The sequence below is a fragment of the Chionomys nivalis genome, chromosome 21 (assembly GCF_950005125.1).
Source record: "Chionomys nivalis chromosome 21, mChiNiv1.1, whole genome shotgun sequence".
In the NCBI taxonomy this organism is placed as follows: domain Eukaryota; kingdom Metazoa; phylum Chordata; class Mammalia; order Rodentia; family Cricetidae; genus Chionomys; species Chionomys nivalis.
This window is the reverse complement of record NC_080106.1, coordinates 3,686,655-3,705,143: the sequence shown is the minus strand read 5'-3', so window position 1 is coordinate 3,705,143 and position 18,489 is coordinate 3,686,655. Positions and strand designations below refer to the sequence as shown.

Below are 18,489 nucleotides of genomic sequence, written 5' to 3'. Positions count from 1 at the left end.
GTGCATACAGAGCTCGGTGGTTGACCTCACCACCACCCCTCAGCAGCCACCTTGCCTTGTTTCTTCACACTGGGTAGGACTAGCCTCGTTGGTGAGGTTCAAGCCAGCTCTTGTTCCTGGAGTCTGACTCTGCAGGCCCCATCACAGCTGTTCTCTTCTGACATGGGAGGCTGAAACCTGTGGCCTCCCCATCTGCAGGGTACTCAAAAAGCCAGTCTCACTCACGGGCTCTTGCTGAAGTCACCCAGACAGTCAGTAATAGAAACCCCAGTCCCAAGGTCAACAGCCTCCCTGAGCCCAGGAAATGGGTGGCCACTGTAGAGGCCAGTCACCTGCCAACAGAAGCAAAGGAGGTCTCGCCAAGGAGGGAAAACTGAGTGATACACTGAATACACACAGCTCAGCACAAGTGAACGGACTCACAGGAGAACGTTATCCCTGACGGGGCTTGGCGGCTTGGGCTATAATCACAACTATTCAGCAAGCTGAGGTCACAAGTCCCAAGGCAGTTTGGAATATGGAGTGAATTTGAGGCCAGCATATGGAAGTTAATAAGAGCCTATCTCAAAATAAAAAGTTTGAGGACTGGGGATTTGGGTCAATTGTGGAGCACTTGACAGGATATGTGAGGCCCTGAGTTCAATCCTCAGTACCACAGACCCATTCATCTATCTATCTATCTATCTATCTATCTATCTATCTATCTATCTATCTATCTATCAATCTATGTATGGATCTGTCTATCTATGTATGGATCTGTCTATCTATGTATGGATCTGTCTATCTATCTATCTATCTATCTATCTATCTATCTATCTATCTATCTATGGATCTGTCTATCTATGTATGGATCTGTCTATCTATGTATGGATCTATCTATCTATCTATCTATCTCTCTATGGATCTATCTATCTATCTATCTCTCTATGGATCTATCTATCTATCTATCTATCTATCTATGGATCTATCTCTCTATGGATCTATCTATCTATCTATCTATCTATCTATCTATCTATCTATCTCTCTATGGATCTATCTCTCTATCTCTCTATGGATCTATCTATCTATCTATCTATCTATCTATCTATCTATCTATCTATCTATGGATCTATCTATATATCCATCCATCCATCCATCCATCCATCCATCCATCCATCCACCCACCCATCCATCCTTCATCTCTCATCCGCCCACCCATTTACCATCCATCTATTACCCCGCGGCTCCTTTCTCCACCACAGGCCCTCCTCACACTATTTTCCAACTGTCTGTCTCTCCTTGCCTTTGAGCTGCTCCTCCTTTACCCTACCAGACAAACAGCATCTCAATCTTTCCCACTGCTTTGGCTCTACTCCTGGGTGGACAAGGGACCCCCTCTTACACAGGGAGGCAGCCCAGGCTGGGTTCTCTTTGAACAGAAGGTCTGATCTCCTGAAGCCGTCCTCTCCTCCTCTCCTGACCCAAAGATGGGAATGACAAACAGAGCCCAAAGTGTAGCATGAGGCAGACACCACCCCCAGAGGAAGTCCTGGGCGACTTTTCTCTACATTTTGACTGTGGCCCAGGGAGGGCCAGCCCCATGTGGCTCTGCCGGAGGTGTCCCTGCATGTCATGTATATTTAGCTCTTGCTTCTCTTGTCCTTTTACTGTGTGTTCCTCACTCTGGGTTTTCTTGTGTCCCCTCCAAAGGATGCTGAAGTCCTAAACTTGGCCCTTATCACTGTGTCTTAGTTGCAGTGATAAAGTCAGGATCCTTGCAGGTCCCTTGCAGCCCTAAACCAATGGGAAGGGTCTTCTTTAAAAGAGGGCAACTGGGGCTGGGGATGTGGCTCAGCCAGTAGAGTTCTTGCCTAGCATGCCTAAAGCTTGAGAGGTTCAAGTCCCTGCACCTCAAAAAATTAAACATGGTGGTACATGCATGTACAACATCATAGTTACAAGTTAAAGGCCCGCCTGGTTTGCCTAGTGAGAATCCTGTCTCTAAATAAATAAATAAATAAACAGCAGCAACAATGGAACAGAACACTATGAGGGGAGCGAGGAAAGGCAAGGGGGATGAAGTATTATAGTTAAAAGAAAACACAATAGGGCTGGTGAGATGGCTCAGCAGGTAAAAGCCCTTGTTGCTTAAACCTGACGACCTGAGTCTGAGTCCTAGAAACCATGGTAGGAGAAAACCAACTCCCAAGAGTGATTCTCTGAGTTCCACACAGGTGTGGTACTCTGGCATGGGACAGTACATATACCCACACACTCCATGCCCCCCCACAAATTCACACACATACACAAACACCACATATGTACCACACACATCACATACATCCACACACATACCACACACACTATACGCACCATAAACACACCACACATGCAAATTAAAATTAAAAAAAAAATCAAACAACAACAATGAAAAGGCCAACTCTGGGCCCAGAGACAGACAGGCAAAGGGAGAGAATCTGTGCTGTCCCAGAGGGAAGATGCCCAGCTGGCACCTTGCTCTTGGACTCCTGATGCGGGAGTGTCATATATCAATCTGTTGATTTCATTGGTTAAGTAATAAAGAAACTGCTTGGCCCTCATAGGTTAAAACATAGGTGGGTGGAGTAAACAGAACAGAATGCTGGGAGGAAGAGGAAGTGAGCTCAGACTCGACAGCTCTGCTCTCTGGAGCAGACGCCATGCTCCCCTCTCTCTGGCAGACGCGATGAAGCTCCGACCCAGGATGGACGTAGGCTAGAATCTTCCCGGTAAGCACTCCTTGGGGTGCTACACACATGAACAGAAATGGGTCAAGCAGTGTTTAAAAGAATACTGTTTGTGTGTTATTATTTTGGGGCATAAGCTAGCCAGGCAGCCATGAGCCGGGCTGTGGGAAGAGGCCCACAGCTCCCTACTACAGACTCCAGCTCCCGCCTGTGAAGCCAAGTGCTGCTTCTGTTTTCCTTTCCAGCTGGATTATGACAGGACGACACCATAGCCCAGGAAGGTAGCTAGCAGGAAACCAGCATACACCTCTTCTCTCCAGCCAATCTTACAACCCTTGCTTTCTCCTCTCCTAACTGATCCCTGGAGGGGACAGTGGTAGCTGTCACGTCACTAAGTCTCCTGGTGAAGAGGCTGTTCGAAGCACAGTGACCTTGAATTGACCTTGCCATCTCCTACAAAGTTAGAAAGGCCCTCTCAACACCCGCCTCTTCTGCTTTGTTCTCACACATTCCTTGTGTTTCATGCTCTGTGCAAATCAATGCCTTTAACCCCCCCCCCCTTCCTTGACGATTGCTATTCTTCTAGTTCTCCTTTTATCTGAGCCACAGATATCATCGAGTCAGCTCGCAGGTTATTTATCACCGTTCTCACCTGACGCTGTGGAGGAGCAGACAGTATGTATTAGGAAATTTGAAGGAGAGAAATATATTTCAGGAGGGAGGTAAGAAAGCCACGTTCCCTGTCTCTTCCACACCCTGGAAGAAACAAAAGGATGATGTCCAGCAGCCTCCGCACTGCTTACTGTGAAACAAATACCTCAGGCTTTACTCAAGCACGGCCCTCTTCCCCTTTGGGCCCTAATGAATTCTCTGGTTCTCTTGCCATGGAAAGTGGGGTACACTGGGAACTCAGGGTGTTGGCTTTCTTGGAGTAGCAAAGTAAAGAAAAATAAGAAGTGAGGTTGAGCAGGACTCAGGCATGAAAAGCAATTTGTTAATGAGATGTGTCAGGGCTTTGCTTCACAGATCTCTCTTCCTTCCCTGCCCCTCCTTCACCCTCCCTGGCTCTCCTTCTCCTTCCCTGCCCCTCCTTCTTCTTCCCTGCCCCTCCTTCTTCTTTCCTGCCCCTCCTTCTCCTTCCCTGCTCCTTCCTTCTCCTTCCCTGCCCCTTCCTTCTCCTTCCCTGCCCCTCCTTCTCCTTCCCTGCCCCTCTTTCTCCTTCCCTGCCCCTCTTTCTCCTTCTCTGCCCCTCTCTTCTCTTTTCTCCTCCCCCTGTCTCTTCTTATTCTATTTTGGGGGATGTTTTTATTTTTGCTGTCTTTTCAAGCTAGGATCCCATGTAACTCAGAGTAGCCTCCAACTTGTTATTTAGCCAACAGCAACAGTGAACTCCTAACCCTAATCCTCCTGCCAAGTGTTGGGGCCACAGGTCCGTACCGTCACGACCAGCACCTTCAAAACTCATTCTACAATTATCTCTAAAATATTCTTCCTGAAGCAGCCAGCTCTGAGCGTCCAGGGAGCTGTCTGTGATTTATGAGTGGGAAGCCCTCCAAAACCTCCTTTGCTCATTAACTTCTGGAGCACTCCGTGACTACCTCTGTATCCGTAGTCACTCCGCATGCTTCTATGTCACAGGGATGCAGCTTCTTGGTTGCAGGTATCAAAGTCCATTCCAAGAATCCCATTGTTAGGGCTAGGGAGGTGGCTCGGCAGGTGAAGTGCTTGCCTTGTAAGCATGAGGACGTGAATTCCATACCCAGAACCAAATCAAAATGAGACATGGGGCAAGCGCTTGTAATTCTAGGTTCCGGGAGGTGGAGACAGCCCTAGTTTGCTTATTCTAAATTAATGAGAGACTGATTAAAAAATACGAGGTGGATAGTGCCTGAAGAATGACAGCTGAGTAGTCCAGCCCTCCCAACGCCCGCCCCCCATGTTGTTATCTTGGGCTTCATAGGCTTCCATAGACACAAGCCAAGAGGATAATACTTAGCTCTTCCCATCAGTAACCAAGTGTGCAGGCTTTTCCCAGGAGGGGTGCCAAAGAAAAAGGGGAGATATACCTTCCTGTCCCAAGGCTCTTCCCCATAATCCCCAAACTCACTCACCTATTAAGTGGTCCCTGACTGATTGCAGGGTCTCAGGGGAGAAGAGCTTCAGGCCATATACGACATAGCTGGGAGGGTGCCTGGCTTTGGCCCCTGAATCAAGAAGCAAAATAAGGCCACACAGCATACAGAAATAGATTGGTCTGCTATAGGCTATGATTTGGTTGTGTCCCTAGAAAACAAATACAATTTCCGGGTTGTACTCATTGAGAAGAATCAGACACCACATGATACAACTGACACTACCCAACACCCATCGTCACCCCAACACCCATCGTCACCCCAATACCCGTCCCCACACCAATATTCGTCCCCACTCTGCTATAATTTTACAAGCTCAAAATACCAGGAAGAGAACATGGGGAGACAAATAGAACTAAAATAATGCTTCATGTTTATTTTGCCAAACCATAAGGGAATGTTGCCATTTAAGTCCAACAAGATTTCCCTAAAAATGTAATTAACACCCCCGCCCCCGAGAAAACCTGTCTAATGCAAACTTTCCATTCTCCTTGCTCTTTTCAGGTGCAAGGTTCCTTGAAACCTTTGTTAGTCATGTCCATTTGACGTGGGTTCCCTATCAAAGCCTTTCAGACCTCATCCCGGTCCTCGAAATACTGCTAAAAGAGGGGAAATGCCCTTTCTTCCTTTCAGATGACTGTGGGAAATTAAGGGAAAAGGTGGCAAATTGGCACAGTGGGTAAAAGGGCTCGCTGTACAAGATGGACCAGAGTTCCGTCCCAGACACTCACATCAAGGTGAAAGGAGAGAGCCAGCTCCACAGGGTTGTTGTTTTCTGACCTCCACATGTGTGCGTACATGCTCAATAATAATAAAAGTTTAGTATATTTTTAAATAAGGAATGGGATATTGTGCTACGGGCTTTCCAGGGCAAAACCCAGCAAAACTCCCATATTTTTGAAATAAATGCACAATTCATAAGATCTGAAAAACCAACAACAACCAGGTGGAGAGTGTGCTTTGCAATTTGTGAGCCACCTTGTGTGCAGGAAGCAGAGGGAGATCGGCGTGGTCTCAAACTGGTGTTTTTAGCCACAGCCTTGAATGTGCTGTATTTAGAAAGGGGATTTCAATGGGCACTGCCTCCAAAATAGGAACGGTCCTATTCTAAGACCATCTTTCAGTGGGACAATACCAGTGTCTGTCACGGAGACCGGCTGCCTTTGGTCCTGAGGCCAGGTTCAGTCTTAAAAAAATTGTTGCCCTGGCAGGGAATTTTCTTCAGAATCCAAGTAGGTCATGGATTAATAAATACAAGAGAATTTTCCTTTGCATTAAAAAATAATAAGACCAAAGTCAAAATGAAGTCTAAACGCCCTTACTAAGTAAACAGCAAAATAAATTAGCTGGTATAAATAGTGGTGTGGTATATTAGAGCGCACACATGGGAGACATTTCCTCAAACTGACGTGGTTTAAGAAACATAACTAAGCAACTATCATTTGTTCTGGTTCTTTCTCCTATCAAAAGACTAATGGGCTGCAGGGATGGCTCAGTCAGTAAAATATTTGCCTTGCAAGCCTGAGGAACTCAGTTCAAGCCCCAGAACCCAATGCTTAGCATGCCTACAATCTTAGTGCCAGGAAGGTGTGGACAGGCAGGTCCCCAGGGCTTGCTGGCCAGCTTGGCAAGCTCCAGATCAGTGACAAACTACTCCAAGCCCCTCATGCAGCCCCCAAAATCAAGGTGGTCCAGTCCTTTGGCCTATAGATGCACATGTGTACACCTGTACACGCATGGGTGAGCATGTGTAAACACACACACAGACACGTGTGTTAAAATATATTCTCTGACCTTGAACAATATAAAACGCCCTCAGACACCTTTCAGGAGCTTCATCAGAAATGTGAACATGTCTTCCATGTTGCTAATTTACAAAACCAAACACAGCCCCTACAAAGGGCTTGCCTTTGCTGCTGTAATTATGAATCCTGTGTTTGGGGTCCCGGAGCCATCCTCAGTACAGCACACATGACACTCTATCCTCCCCAAGTCCCCAGAGTGCTCCCCACTGAAATCCCATGCTCCCCCTTTGCAGAGTGCACATCTGCACCAGCCATCAAAATCCCCAAGTCTTTAATAAGAAAATTTCACCCGTTCCTCCAGTGAAAGCCAATCATAGTCTCTTAAAAGCTCATTCAGTTCCCTCAGTCCAGTCTGGTTAGAGCCTAAACTTCCACAGTGGAGCATCCTTGAGGCTGCTGTCAGAATGGAATGCTGACCTTGGGTGCTTGTGGGTTTCCCATCAGCCCCACCCACCATCAACACTGCAGCAGACTGTTCACAGAGCAGTTTAGAAAATCCATAGAGAAATGAGAAGCCCAAGCGGGGGAGGGGGCTGGTGCTAAGTGACTAGAACCCTGCTCACTTTTTACATGCAAGGTAGCTCACGAATTGCAAAGCAGACTCCTCTCTGCATTTATTTTGGGTTTTTTTGGACCTGATGAATTGCACGTTGATTAACAAGATGTGAATTCTTGCCTGACTCCTTTCATTCTGGAAATACTGCACTACAGGAGAAAATGCCTTTGCTTCATCCTTCTCTTCCTCATCAGAGTTTCTAGAGCCCAGCTCAAACCAGCTGAATGTTCTTAGACATCCCAGTGAGCAAACTGACAACCGCAGTGAACACGGGTAGATGTCTGGCTAAAGTTCACTGTGATAGTATGAAAAACCACGCCCCCTGTCTCCCCGTGGCATGCCTTCTCCCTGTGACACCCCTGATTGGATCCTGGGATGGTAGCTTGGTCAGACAGTACGACTCCAGCTCAACATAGCTACATGGGAGTCATGGTAATGACAACCCCAAATTTATCTGACTCGTGAGGTTTGTTTGTTGCTCGTTCCTCCCGATGGTCTTAGCATGTTTTGTATCACATCCCAAAATCCATACAGGGAAGGAATTGTATATGTGTAAGCATGCTTGTGTGTGTGTATACAAGTTTGTATGGGTGTATACACGTGTATAGAAGCCAATTCCTCAGTTACATCTCCATCTTATTTTATTTGATAAAGGGCGTCATTGAGCCTGGGGTTCTTCGATTGTCCATACTGGCTGGCCCGTCTGATGGTGGGGACCCTGTCTCTGCACCCACAGTATATGAATTACAGAATTATGTGGCCCTGCTTGAGTTTTACATAGAATCTAGGGGTCCGACTCTAGTTCTCATGCTTGTATGGCAGACACTTGACTGACCGAGCTGTCTCCCTAGCCCCAAGGTAAGGAGTGTTTGAGGCTATGTAACATCAGTGAACCAGCAACAGTGACGGAAAGATACAGGACGGGAAGAGGTGATGGGGCACCCCTGCCCCAGGTTTCTGAGGGCATTCCCAACACTACATCTTAATGCTTCAATTATGCTGAAGCTAGTGGTCCTGATGCTGAATCTCAAATAAAAGATGCACGACACAAATCAATTACAGCGAACAGGAATTTAACAGGACAGCATCTGCCACGTGACGACCACCAGTTCGAAGCCTTTCTTAATTATGATGAGCTAGCACAGATTAAAAATCAGTCTTAAACCGTGGATATAAATTTTTTAAATGCACAATGGTGGGAAAATAGTTTTTCCTCATTGGAGAGATTTTTCAGAGCCTGTGTGTGTGTTTGTGTGTGTGTTTGTGTGTGTGCATGCATGTTTGGGGGTTGCTATGACAGAGGCAGGAAGGGTGCACTAAGCACAGAAGGGTAAAAGGCACACGGCTATGGCCGACACCTGAACAGTGAACCCTGACCACTGGAGCACCAGGGCCAGAAGAAGCTATGTGTACCTAGGAGCTGGAAGATCCTGTGCCACTAGTGGGCGGTCTGAGTGAGCCCAGACTCCCCCAAATCCAACTCTAGGTTATTGGGATACAGCATAAACGGCACCTGAACCAGAGGAATAAGAGCAGACTGGCTTTTCATACACAGAGTTCCATGTGGGAACATGAAAATAAAAGCCACAGTGGGAAACGAACTCACACCTGTTAGAACGGCATTTACCACAAAAGGGAAAGATAAGTTTTGGCGAGGACATGGAGAAAGGAGACCCCTTGTGGTGCACTAGGAATGGTTCTGCCGTTAAGGAAGGTGAGAAGTTCTTTAAAAAGTACAAACAGTGGATGGGAGTCTCTGCCTTGAAAGTAGAGGACTTGGGATTGAATCACCGGAACCCACATAAAAAGAGGATTGCAGCAAGAGTGTTTGCAAGCCAAATGCTCTTACCGGGGATATGCAGCAGACAGCAGAGCCTCCAGCTACCCTGGCGCATAAAGCAGTGGAAACACTAGAGACATTCTACCTCAAGCGAAGCAGAAGGCAAGGGCCAGCACCTGGATTGTGCTTTGATCTCTAGATACATGATATGCACCGGAACAAGCACATGCATGATGTGGGATTCCCCTCAGTATTCTGTGAATGTTTTATTACCATTGGTTAATAAAGAAGCTGCTTTGGCCTAGAGTAGGGCAGAATATAGGTAGGCGGGAAAACTAAACTGAATGCAGGGAGAAAGAAGGTAGAGTCAGGCCGAGGCCATGTACCTGTCAAAGGAGAAAGACACTGGAACCTTACTGGTAAACCACAATCTTGTGGCGATACATAGATTAAAAGAAAGGGGTTAATTTAAAATTTAAGAGGATTTAAAATTTAGGTAGGAATATGCCTAAGCCATTGGCAAAAGAGTGTTGTAATTAATATAGTTTCTAGGTCTGGGTGACTGGGAAGTGAAAGTGCAGTGTCTGCTTGCATATGTGTGTACTTGGTCATGCACATGTGTACACGTGCGCACATGTGCGCGCGCACACACGTACACACACAGAGAGAGAGAGAAGCTTAAAAGATGGCTCAGCAGTTAAGAGCTCTTGCTGCTCTTCCAGAGGGCCTGAGTTCATTTTCCAGTACCCACATCAGGCCATTCGACTACTTGGAACTCCATCTCTAGAGGATTGGATGCCCTCTTCTGGCCTCCACAGGCATGTAAACACATGTTGCATACACTCACATAAATGTACACATACATGCAAATAAGTACTTTTAAAAATACAAGCCAGGTTGTGGTGGCACACACCTTTAATCCCAACATTCAGAGGGCAGAAGCAGGTGGAGCTCTGAGTTTGAGGCCAGCCTAGTCTATAGAGTGAGTTCCAGGAGAGCCAGGGATACACAGAGAAACCCTTTCTTAAAACAACAACAACAAAAACCAATGAAACAAAGATAAAAATAATACTAATAATGTGAGATATATACACATACATGAAATACTATTTAGCCTTGCAAAGCATGGCAGTCCTGTCATGTGTGAACAGGAATGATCTTGGAGAACATTGAGCAAAGAGAAATATGCCAGGCATGGAAGGAGGAATACCGGATGACCCCACTGTGTTTGGAAAATGACCAAGTCTGAGTCACAGCAAAATGAGCAAAGTGGTAGGAGCTAGGGAACAGGAAGCGGGTAGGGAGGGCGGGTAGGAGGGAACACAGAGTCGGGCACATGGGGTCAGTGAGATTTGTAGATCTGTTCCATAGTCCAGTGATGGTGTTATTATTAATAATTACATAGGGTGCTCTTGGGAACCGAGGAGAGTGTGCTGTAAATATTCTCATCAGAAAAAGTATGTGATATGACAAACGAATGAACTTGACTTAATCCTTCCACTGTGCATATGTGACCAGATTATGACTCACCCCCAAAGTATATGTAGGAGTGTTTTTGAACACACACAGTTTATGCCTACATACTAAGAACACGTGAGGAGTGATTGCTAGGTGTCAGCGGTGTTTGAAGCAATTTACATGCAATATTCATTCAATCCCCATCGACGTTAATCAGCTTTATTGGCACATAAGGAAAGTGGGAAATATAGAGGACGACCATGATGCTCAGCCTCAGACAGGCAAGGGGATAAGTGGAAGCAAAGGCAGGCAGACAGATGGCAGCCTGTGGACCATCCGATCAAGCCGTGTCTTTTCCTATAAGAGCCCGGAGAACAAAAGTGACCTGTCACACAGGGTCCGCCCCATGCCTGAGCTGCCCCTCCTCCAATGCCAATGCACCAAGCGCTTAGATCCAGCCAGAGCTTTGTGCCATGCACTTGAGTATCCATCCACCGCTTCTACTCCTGCATCCAAGATACAGACACAGAAGCAAATGTGACCCTTTGAGTAGACATGTGCATCACCCTGTTTTCAATGCAAGCGGATAAGACAAGCTACAGGCCTGCCACTTACGTGTATTGGTGAGGCGGGGTCAGGTTGGACGCTCTAAAACACAAACCAGAGGGCCTGGGTCACCTTGTGATTGCAAGGCTATGCTAGTGACAGTAACACACCCCCACACACATGCCCCCTATCTCCCACCCTGCCCCACACAGAGGATGGGTTCTTGCCTTGAGCAGGGAGTACTGGCAGCTGGCCATGACCAGGCAGAAGAGCAGGACCCACAGGTCTCTACAGAAGCCACGGTTCAGCGTCAGAAAGCCCAGGAGGGAAACCAGGACGCTGAGCAGAATCGCCACCACGTTCTCCTTCACATCCTCAGTTCTGTGCAAAACACACAAACAAGCACGGGCTGAGACCTCCACCCCTGTCGTTAGTGAGGCAAGCTTTCCTGCACTCACCTCTAGACTGACTGACAGCCAGCTCAGAGGGGCTGTGTTGTGCCAGCCCCTGCATCAATTCAGTCTTGTGCTATTCAACAAGGTCCTGATGCTGACTCTAGGTGTTTGTTCTTGGAATAAATGACACAGGACCCCACTGACTTCCCTGGCCACTGCACTGGCCTCCCTAGGAGGTGGCAGCCCATGATTTCAACCACAGCCTGGAATGTTTCAGAACTCCATCGGCTCCTCTCAGAGAGGGCTGGGGAAGACTGCAATGACATCGGAATAACTGTTTCCAGACGGATCTTCTCCGAAGTCGGTTTGCTGCCCCATTCCAGGAGCAGGAAGGTTCAAAGGGAGATATGACCCCTCGCCCCCAAGCCAGACAGTCCAAGGAGCCTCACTGGGTAAGTTGTGAGTCTACAGTCTTGCTGGGTGATTTTGTTGTGGCGCCCTCCATGAGATAGAAGATGCAGTGGGGCCCTCATCCAGACATGAGGTCCTATCAAGGGCATGTGAAAACATGTGGCAGGCCGTTTAGAGCATTGTTAAAGGGGGGCTGATGAGCTGAGTCAACCAACCAAGGTAGGGAGGTAGTAGGGGTCTACAATGGGAGGGGCTGAAAGAGGAAGAAAGGTAATGAGTCAAAATACTACGTACGGCCATGGAAGGACTGAGGGGTCAGCCGGCCTGTTGGGGGAGGGTTCAGGCTAGCTATAAAAGATGAGCAAGGATAGAACCATGACTTCAGAAGGATGTGACCTTGACAGGACAACAGATGCACAGCAGGACATTGGGGGGCTGGCCAAAATGGAGATGGGGGGTTGGTGCAGCAGAGGGGAGACACAGGTCCTTCACGAGAATTCTAAGTACATTTCATAACTGAGCAGTGTTTACTCGCGTACAATCTGTCTTTACCCACTAAACTGATCTTCTAGGTAGGGATATTTGGCTACCTTGTCCCTCGAGACAGTCGCAAATCTTTTATTTCATTTTTAATTATGTGTGCATGCATGTGTCTATGTATGGGTGTGTGCAAACCTGTGTACAGGTGCCTATGGAGGCCAGAGGAGGATGTCAGATCCGAACTCAGTTCCTCATGCTTTGTCCACTGAGCAATCTCCCTAGCCCTGTAGCCAAACTTCTGACATTAGTGGTGTCCCTCTGTGTCTGTGTCCTCTGCCTTGGGACCCACTATGTTTGCTCTTGTTCCCTGTGAAGGCAGACACCATGGCTGTGGCATTCACTAACACCTCAGTGCACAGCAGAAGCCTGACATGGGGCTGGTACCCAGCAAATGATTGATTGAGGGATGAACAGGATGCTGGAGTAAAGCAGGGATTGCAGCTTCTTATTTTAGATGCTGATAAACAAAACAGTGGAAGGTAAGGTTTGGGTGCTTTTCAAAGGGTAAGGGTGGGACAGGAGAGAAGAGACGCAGCTGAAAACACCTGAGAAGGATGGGGACGGCTGGAGGACCAAAGGCGAAGGGGAGGCTGCATCCATGGGTGCCAGAAAGCAACCATGTCAGGAGACAAAGGAGTTGAGGATGAGGTTCACAGCACCGGGTAAGGGCCTCAGCCTAGGGGTGCACAGTATGGCTACCCCTGTCCCCACAGTGCACAAGCTCAGCTCATCTCCTTCCTGGACAGCCTGGCAGCCCATCTATCACCCTTCCTTCCTTCCTTCCTTCCTTCCTTCCTTCCTTCCTTCCTTCCTTCCTTCCTTCCTTCCTTCCTTCCTTCCTTCCTTCCAGCTTTGCACTCTCGCAGGCCAAGCTTTTCCACCCATGGGAGGTTCAATGACACCCCCCACTAAGTACCAGAGGTGATTTATGGAAACCTTTGGAAATAAAAACTCGGATGTCGCGATACACAAACTTATGGGGAGGGGAGCGCAATGGGTCAGCGGGAAAAGCGCTTGCCGTCAAGTGCAGTCCCTGGGACCCACATGGTGTAAGGAGAGAATGACGCCTGCGGGTCGTCCTCTGGCCTCCACATGGGCACGAGGCAGGCAGGCGTGGGTACATGCAACACCACACACACACACACACACACACACACACACACCTATAAAGATACTTGTTTTCATATGAGGGGTTAACACAACCTATTCCTTTCTACAGAAAAATAAAGTAGTATTTTTTTAAGGCCTCATCTAGCAGAATACATTATCTTGGATCACCAGCCACGTATTCCACGTTCTGCTCACACCACGCGCAGGCCCTAGGGTAACACGGTATTGTTAGCAAAGTGATTACAACATTATTCCCTGACTTGTGGGTGCTGAAATTTACTGCTGTAATTTTGCAAGACTATCAGTTTTTGGTGTCCCCCCCCCCGCTTGTGATCACACCATTTAATACACAACCGCACCATTAAGGTAACAAGCAGTCACTGGGGGACAGACGGCAGCTAGACAGCCCTGCCACTGCCCCAGAGGCTGGCACTGAGCTCTGAACAGACCCTGCTGTGTGAGCATTAGTGATCATACCATCAATTTTTAAACCAATCCCCACCAGAACCACAGCCTCTGAAAACCCTAATATTGTGTCCCCTCCCCAGTTCTGACAGGGAGCCCACAAACAGGCAATTCCTACTCTAAGCTCATCTTCATTACCAGAGCAAACTGGAACCTCCCTGCCGTGCCTACCCAGGCTCCACATCTTCAGTCACAAAGCGTTTTATTCTAGGGGGCAATGAGGGAAGGGCCTAAAGGAGAGCAGCATCAAGTTAGTGTACAGCAGAGGGGAGAGAGAAGCAGGAATCCAAGCTGTGCAGAGGACAGGTAAACACCACCCCACTTTTCCTCCCCTCTGTCCCAGGGTGGCAGCTGGTCAGGCAAGGCCTTCCTCCTGCTCCAGAAACTGTGCATGTCTACTAGAACAAAGCCCGGAGTGAACAGATCAGAGCAGACTGTTCCCCAGGCAAAACTGCAAGCTAGTCCATCCTGTCCAATCATCACTTCCCATGGCAACTGTGAAATCCAATGTCTAAGCTACCGGGGTTCACAGGAATGTAGGGTGTGGGCTGGAGACAACCCAGGGAACCTTAGCAAGCAGCCATGCGCATTCTAGGGGTGGTGGAGTATGAGCATGCTCCTTGGTGTCCTCCCTTGTCTTCTGGCCACGCCCATGCCCCTGAGTGCTTACCGATCCAATAGCGCCAACAAGGTGAGCCGGTCATACCAGACTTTAATCCACTTCCCAGGGAAAATGATGAATTTGTAAAACTGCTCTCCGTTAAACCTTCCTTGCGCCGAGGATCGCGACGAGTCTTCCAGGTCCTGGCTCACGTGCTTCGCGCCCCAGAAACAGAACAGACGAGAGGCAGAAAAGAGGGTTACTGTGACATGCCCTTGTCACAGAAACATCCTATAGTTTAAAAGCACGAGGGCAGGGGGATGCGGGCTGCAGAGAGGGCTCAGCGGCTAAAAGTGCTGTCTGTTCTTGCAGGATTGGGGTTCAATGCCCAGCACCCCCATAGAGCCCCATAACTCTCCAGTTCAGAGGCTCTGAAACCCTGAGTTTTCACTCTAGTACTGAAACAACATCTAAACCAAGACACAAAAACATGATCAAATTCTGAAACCAAACTATTTTGTTTAAAAGGCCCAGTCTAAGACATGAATAATGATTAAATCACACCAGTTCCATGAATGTTGTCGCCAAGGTCCTGGAACTCTCCATTTAAAACACTTCTGTTCATTAAGTCAAGGCACACCTGGGAAATAATTACTGTGTAAGACAAGAGTTGAAGGGAAAGATTTTAAGTGACTTAATTTTTAAATTGTTATTAAATATAATACTGAAGTAAATAGCTGAATTTCACTTCAAATGCTCAGTCAGCAAGGTGCTTGCTGCAAAAGTGTGAAGACCCAAGTTTGCCCCCCATATGTGAAAAGTCAGTCATGATGGTGTGTGCCTGTAACCCCAGCACGGCGAAGGTGCTGACGGATGACTGAGGCTCACCGATCAGTCAGTTTAGATTACTTGGTGAGTGCCAAACCACAGAGAGACCCTGTTCAAAAACTAGAGAACGACTGGTTAACCACAGCTGAGGTTGACCTCTGGCCTCTGCACATATGAACATGCGTGTGCACAAACACTTGTGTGCGTGTGTCTGAGTGTGTGTGTGTGACTATAGGTGCATGTGTGTGTGTCTGAGTGTTTGTGTGAGTGTATGTGAGAGCGTGTGTGTGTGTGTCTGAGCATGTGAGTGCAGGTGGGTGCGTGTGTTTAAGTGTAGGTGGATGCACCTGTGTGTGTGTGAATGTATGTGGGTGCATGTGTGTGAGTGTGTATCTGAGTGTGTGTGTGTATGTGACTGTAGGTGGGTGCACTTGTGTGTGTATGAGTGTAGGTGGGTGCACTTGTATGTGTGTGAGCATATGTGGGTGCATGTGTGTGTATCTGAGTATGTGTGTGAGTGTATGTGGGTACACGTATGTGTGTGTTTGAGTGTGTGAGTGTAGGTGGGTGCACTTGTGTGTGTGAGCGTATGTGGATGCATGTGTGTGTGTCTGAGTGTGTGTGTAGGTGTGTGCACTTGTGTGTGTATGTGTGTGCACAACATACATGTATGCTAATTCTTCAGAGTCTGCATCTAGAGAAGACTTAAAAACGAAGCAGGAAGCAGAGGGGGTGACCTCGTGAGGAACAGGAGTTTGGAATAGGAAACTAAGCAGAAGGTAGGGTGCCCACCACAGCCATCCCGGAGGTCTGGAACCCCAGCATTTGGATGAACTACATCTACTTTGTGGTCAGTTCATCGGGGGCTGCATGGAAGAGTGCCGGCCTCAGGCTGGGTGTGGGGGAGATGAAATCCACAGATCTCCTGGGCTTCATGACCCCTGGGGCCCCTCCTCCCACCCCTGCAGGTTTGTAGTCTTTATTCATACTATGTGGATGCTCCAAATCCCTCAGAGAATTTACCTTAAAGCATCTCTTCACACCTAGCACTTTAATCTGGAAGCGTGAAGCTTCGATGGGTGTCTCAAAGAATCACACAGATCAAAATCCAAGGCAGGAGCAACACAGAAACAAACAAAAACCATGCCAGCCTATGCTAGGGCCCATAGGCTGTCAGACTCCCCCTCCCACATACACACACACATACGTACACACACATACACGCACACACACACACATACACACACATGCACACACACATACATGCACACACACGCACACACACAGACACACACACGCACACACATGCACGCACACACATGCACGCACACACACACGCACACACACATACATACACATGCACAAATACACGCACACACATGCACACACACACACACACCCTGGGTGAGTTTGGGACTTGCAGTCGTCAATTTCAAGGACAGTTGCTGCTATCTAAGAACTTAGTGTGTGTTCAGAGTGGCCCAGATGCTTCTTCGCAGAACCCTGCAGAGTCTGCCTTCCCTGCAGCATCAAGAGGGACTCGGTAACTCAGCTTAAGGACCAGAATGCTACCCTGAACATAGGGTCCTGATGCATATATAAGGCATAGGAAAGGAAAGCCACTCTGTCCCAAGGATAATACCCAGGAGCTAAGGGGCAGGGGATGCAGTGGGGCTGAGACTCTCGGAGCAACATGTGATCTGGGTTCTTGTCTTAGAGCTTCTACTGCTGTGATGAAGCACATGACCAAGAAGGAAAGTTGGGGAGGAAAGGGCTTACTTTGCTTACACTTATCATCAAAGTAAGTAAGGACAAGAATTCATACAAGACAGGAACCCAGTGACAGCAACCTGGAGGCAAGAGCTGATACAGAGGCCCTGGGGGTGCTGTTTCCTGGCTTGCTCCCCATGGCTAGCTCAGCCTGATTTCCTATAGAACCCAGGACCACCAGCCCAGGGAGGATCCTACCCACAGTGGGCTGGGCCCTCCCTCATTGATCACTAAATGAGAAAATGTCCTACAGGTTCGCCTACAGCCCAATCTTATGGAGGCATTTTCTCAAATGAGGCTCCCTCCTATCAGGTGATTCTAGCTTGTGTCAAGTTGATATAGAACAAACCAGCACAGCTCTGTTCCAAGACACAGTGCCATCTTGGAAACCACCTGGTGCTGTATCAGCAGGAATTTGTGCAAATGGACATGGGCCTGACTTTGCAGCAAACCTTATGCTCAAGGATCTTAGCCCTGATGTCCACTTCTACAGCATGGGCAAGAAATACATGCACCAGTGACTCAGCATGCTGTTCTGGTGATGTGGGGTCCAGGGGTGCTGCATGTACTGGCCAAGGCTAGGAGGAACTAAAAGACCCCACAGGAAATGGACTGAGCCTGGACCCCACACATGTGTAGCTGAAGGGAGCAGAAGTCTGAAGCCAGCCTGATCTACAGAGTTCCAGGGCAGCCAGGGCTACACAGAGAAGCCCTGTCTTCAAAAATCAAAAGTCAAAATCAACCAAACTAAAAAAAAGAATAGAACTTTGAAAATTGCTTCCCCCACCTCTATGATCCTTTTACAAATGTACAAATGTACATATCCAGCAGCCTTTATTCCCCCATGGAACAAAACCACAAAATGCAAGCACTTTATATTTAACCTAAAACAGAAAAGACAGTGTGGTGTAGGCCCATAGGGAGTGGCACTATTAAGAGGTGTGACCTTGTTGGAGTAAGTTGGGCCTTTTTGGAGGAAGTGTGTCACTGGGGGACAAGGGGTGGGGCTTTGAGGTTTCAGAAGCTCAAGCCAGACCCAGTGTCACTCTCTTCCTGCTGCCTGCTGGTCCAGAATTAGATCTCTCACCTCCTACAGCACCACATCTGCCTGCCTACATGCTGTCATGCTTCTAGTCATGATGATAATGGACTAAACCTCTGAAACTGTAACACAGCCCTCAATTAAATGTTTTCCTTTATGAGAGTTGCCGTGGTCATGGAGTCTCTTCACAGCAATAGAAACCCTAACTTCTCAATGGATTTGGCTGAGTAACAATAAAACTATGGTAAATTAGAATTTTATGTGACTGTATACTCACAGGTCCTGTCTTTAATTACACTTATGTGTTTGTGCACCACGGTATGTGTGTGCAGAGGTCAGAGGACT

The 18,489-nt window shown here is 47.8% G+C and overlaps 1 protein-coding gene across 2 annotated transcripts in view; it reads right to left on the bottom strand.

The window, feature by feature from the left end:
• Pcnx2 (pecanex 2) overlaps positions 1-18,489 on the bottom strand; it is a 117,551-nt gene that overhangs the window by 71,940 nt on the left and 27,122 nt on the right. For both annotated transcript variants that reach the window (XM_057753362.1, XM_057753363.1), the window contains exons 10-13: positions 14,574-14,719; positions 11,210-11,363; positions 11,052-11,084; positions 4,817-4,988 (exon numbers count right to left, since the gene is read on the bottom strand). In XM_057753362.1, coding sequence (XP_057609345.1) covers positions 4,817-4,988; positions 11,052-11,084; positions 11,210-11,363; positions 14,574-14,719 — 505 coding nt within the window. The remainder of the gene's footprint in view (positions 1-4,816; positions 4,989-11,051; positions 11,085-11,209; positions 11,364-14,573; positions 14,720-18,489) is intronic.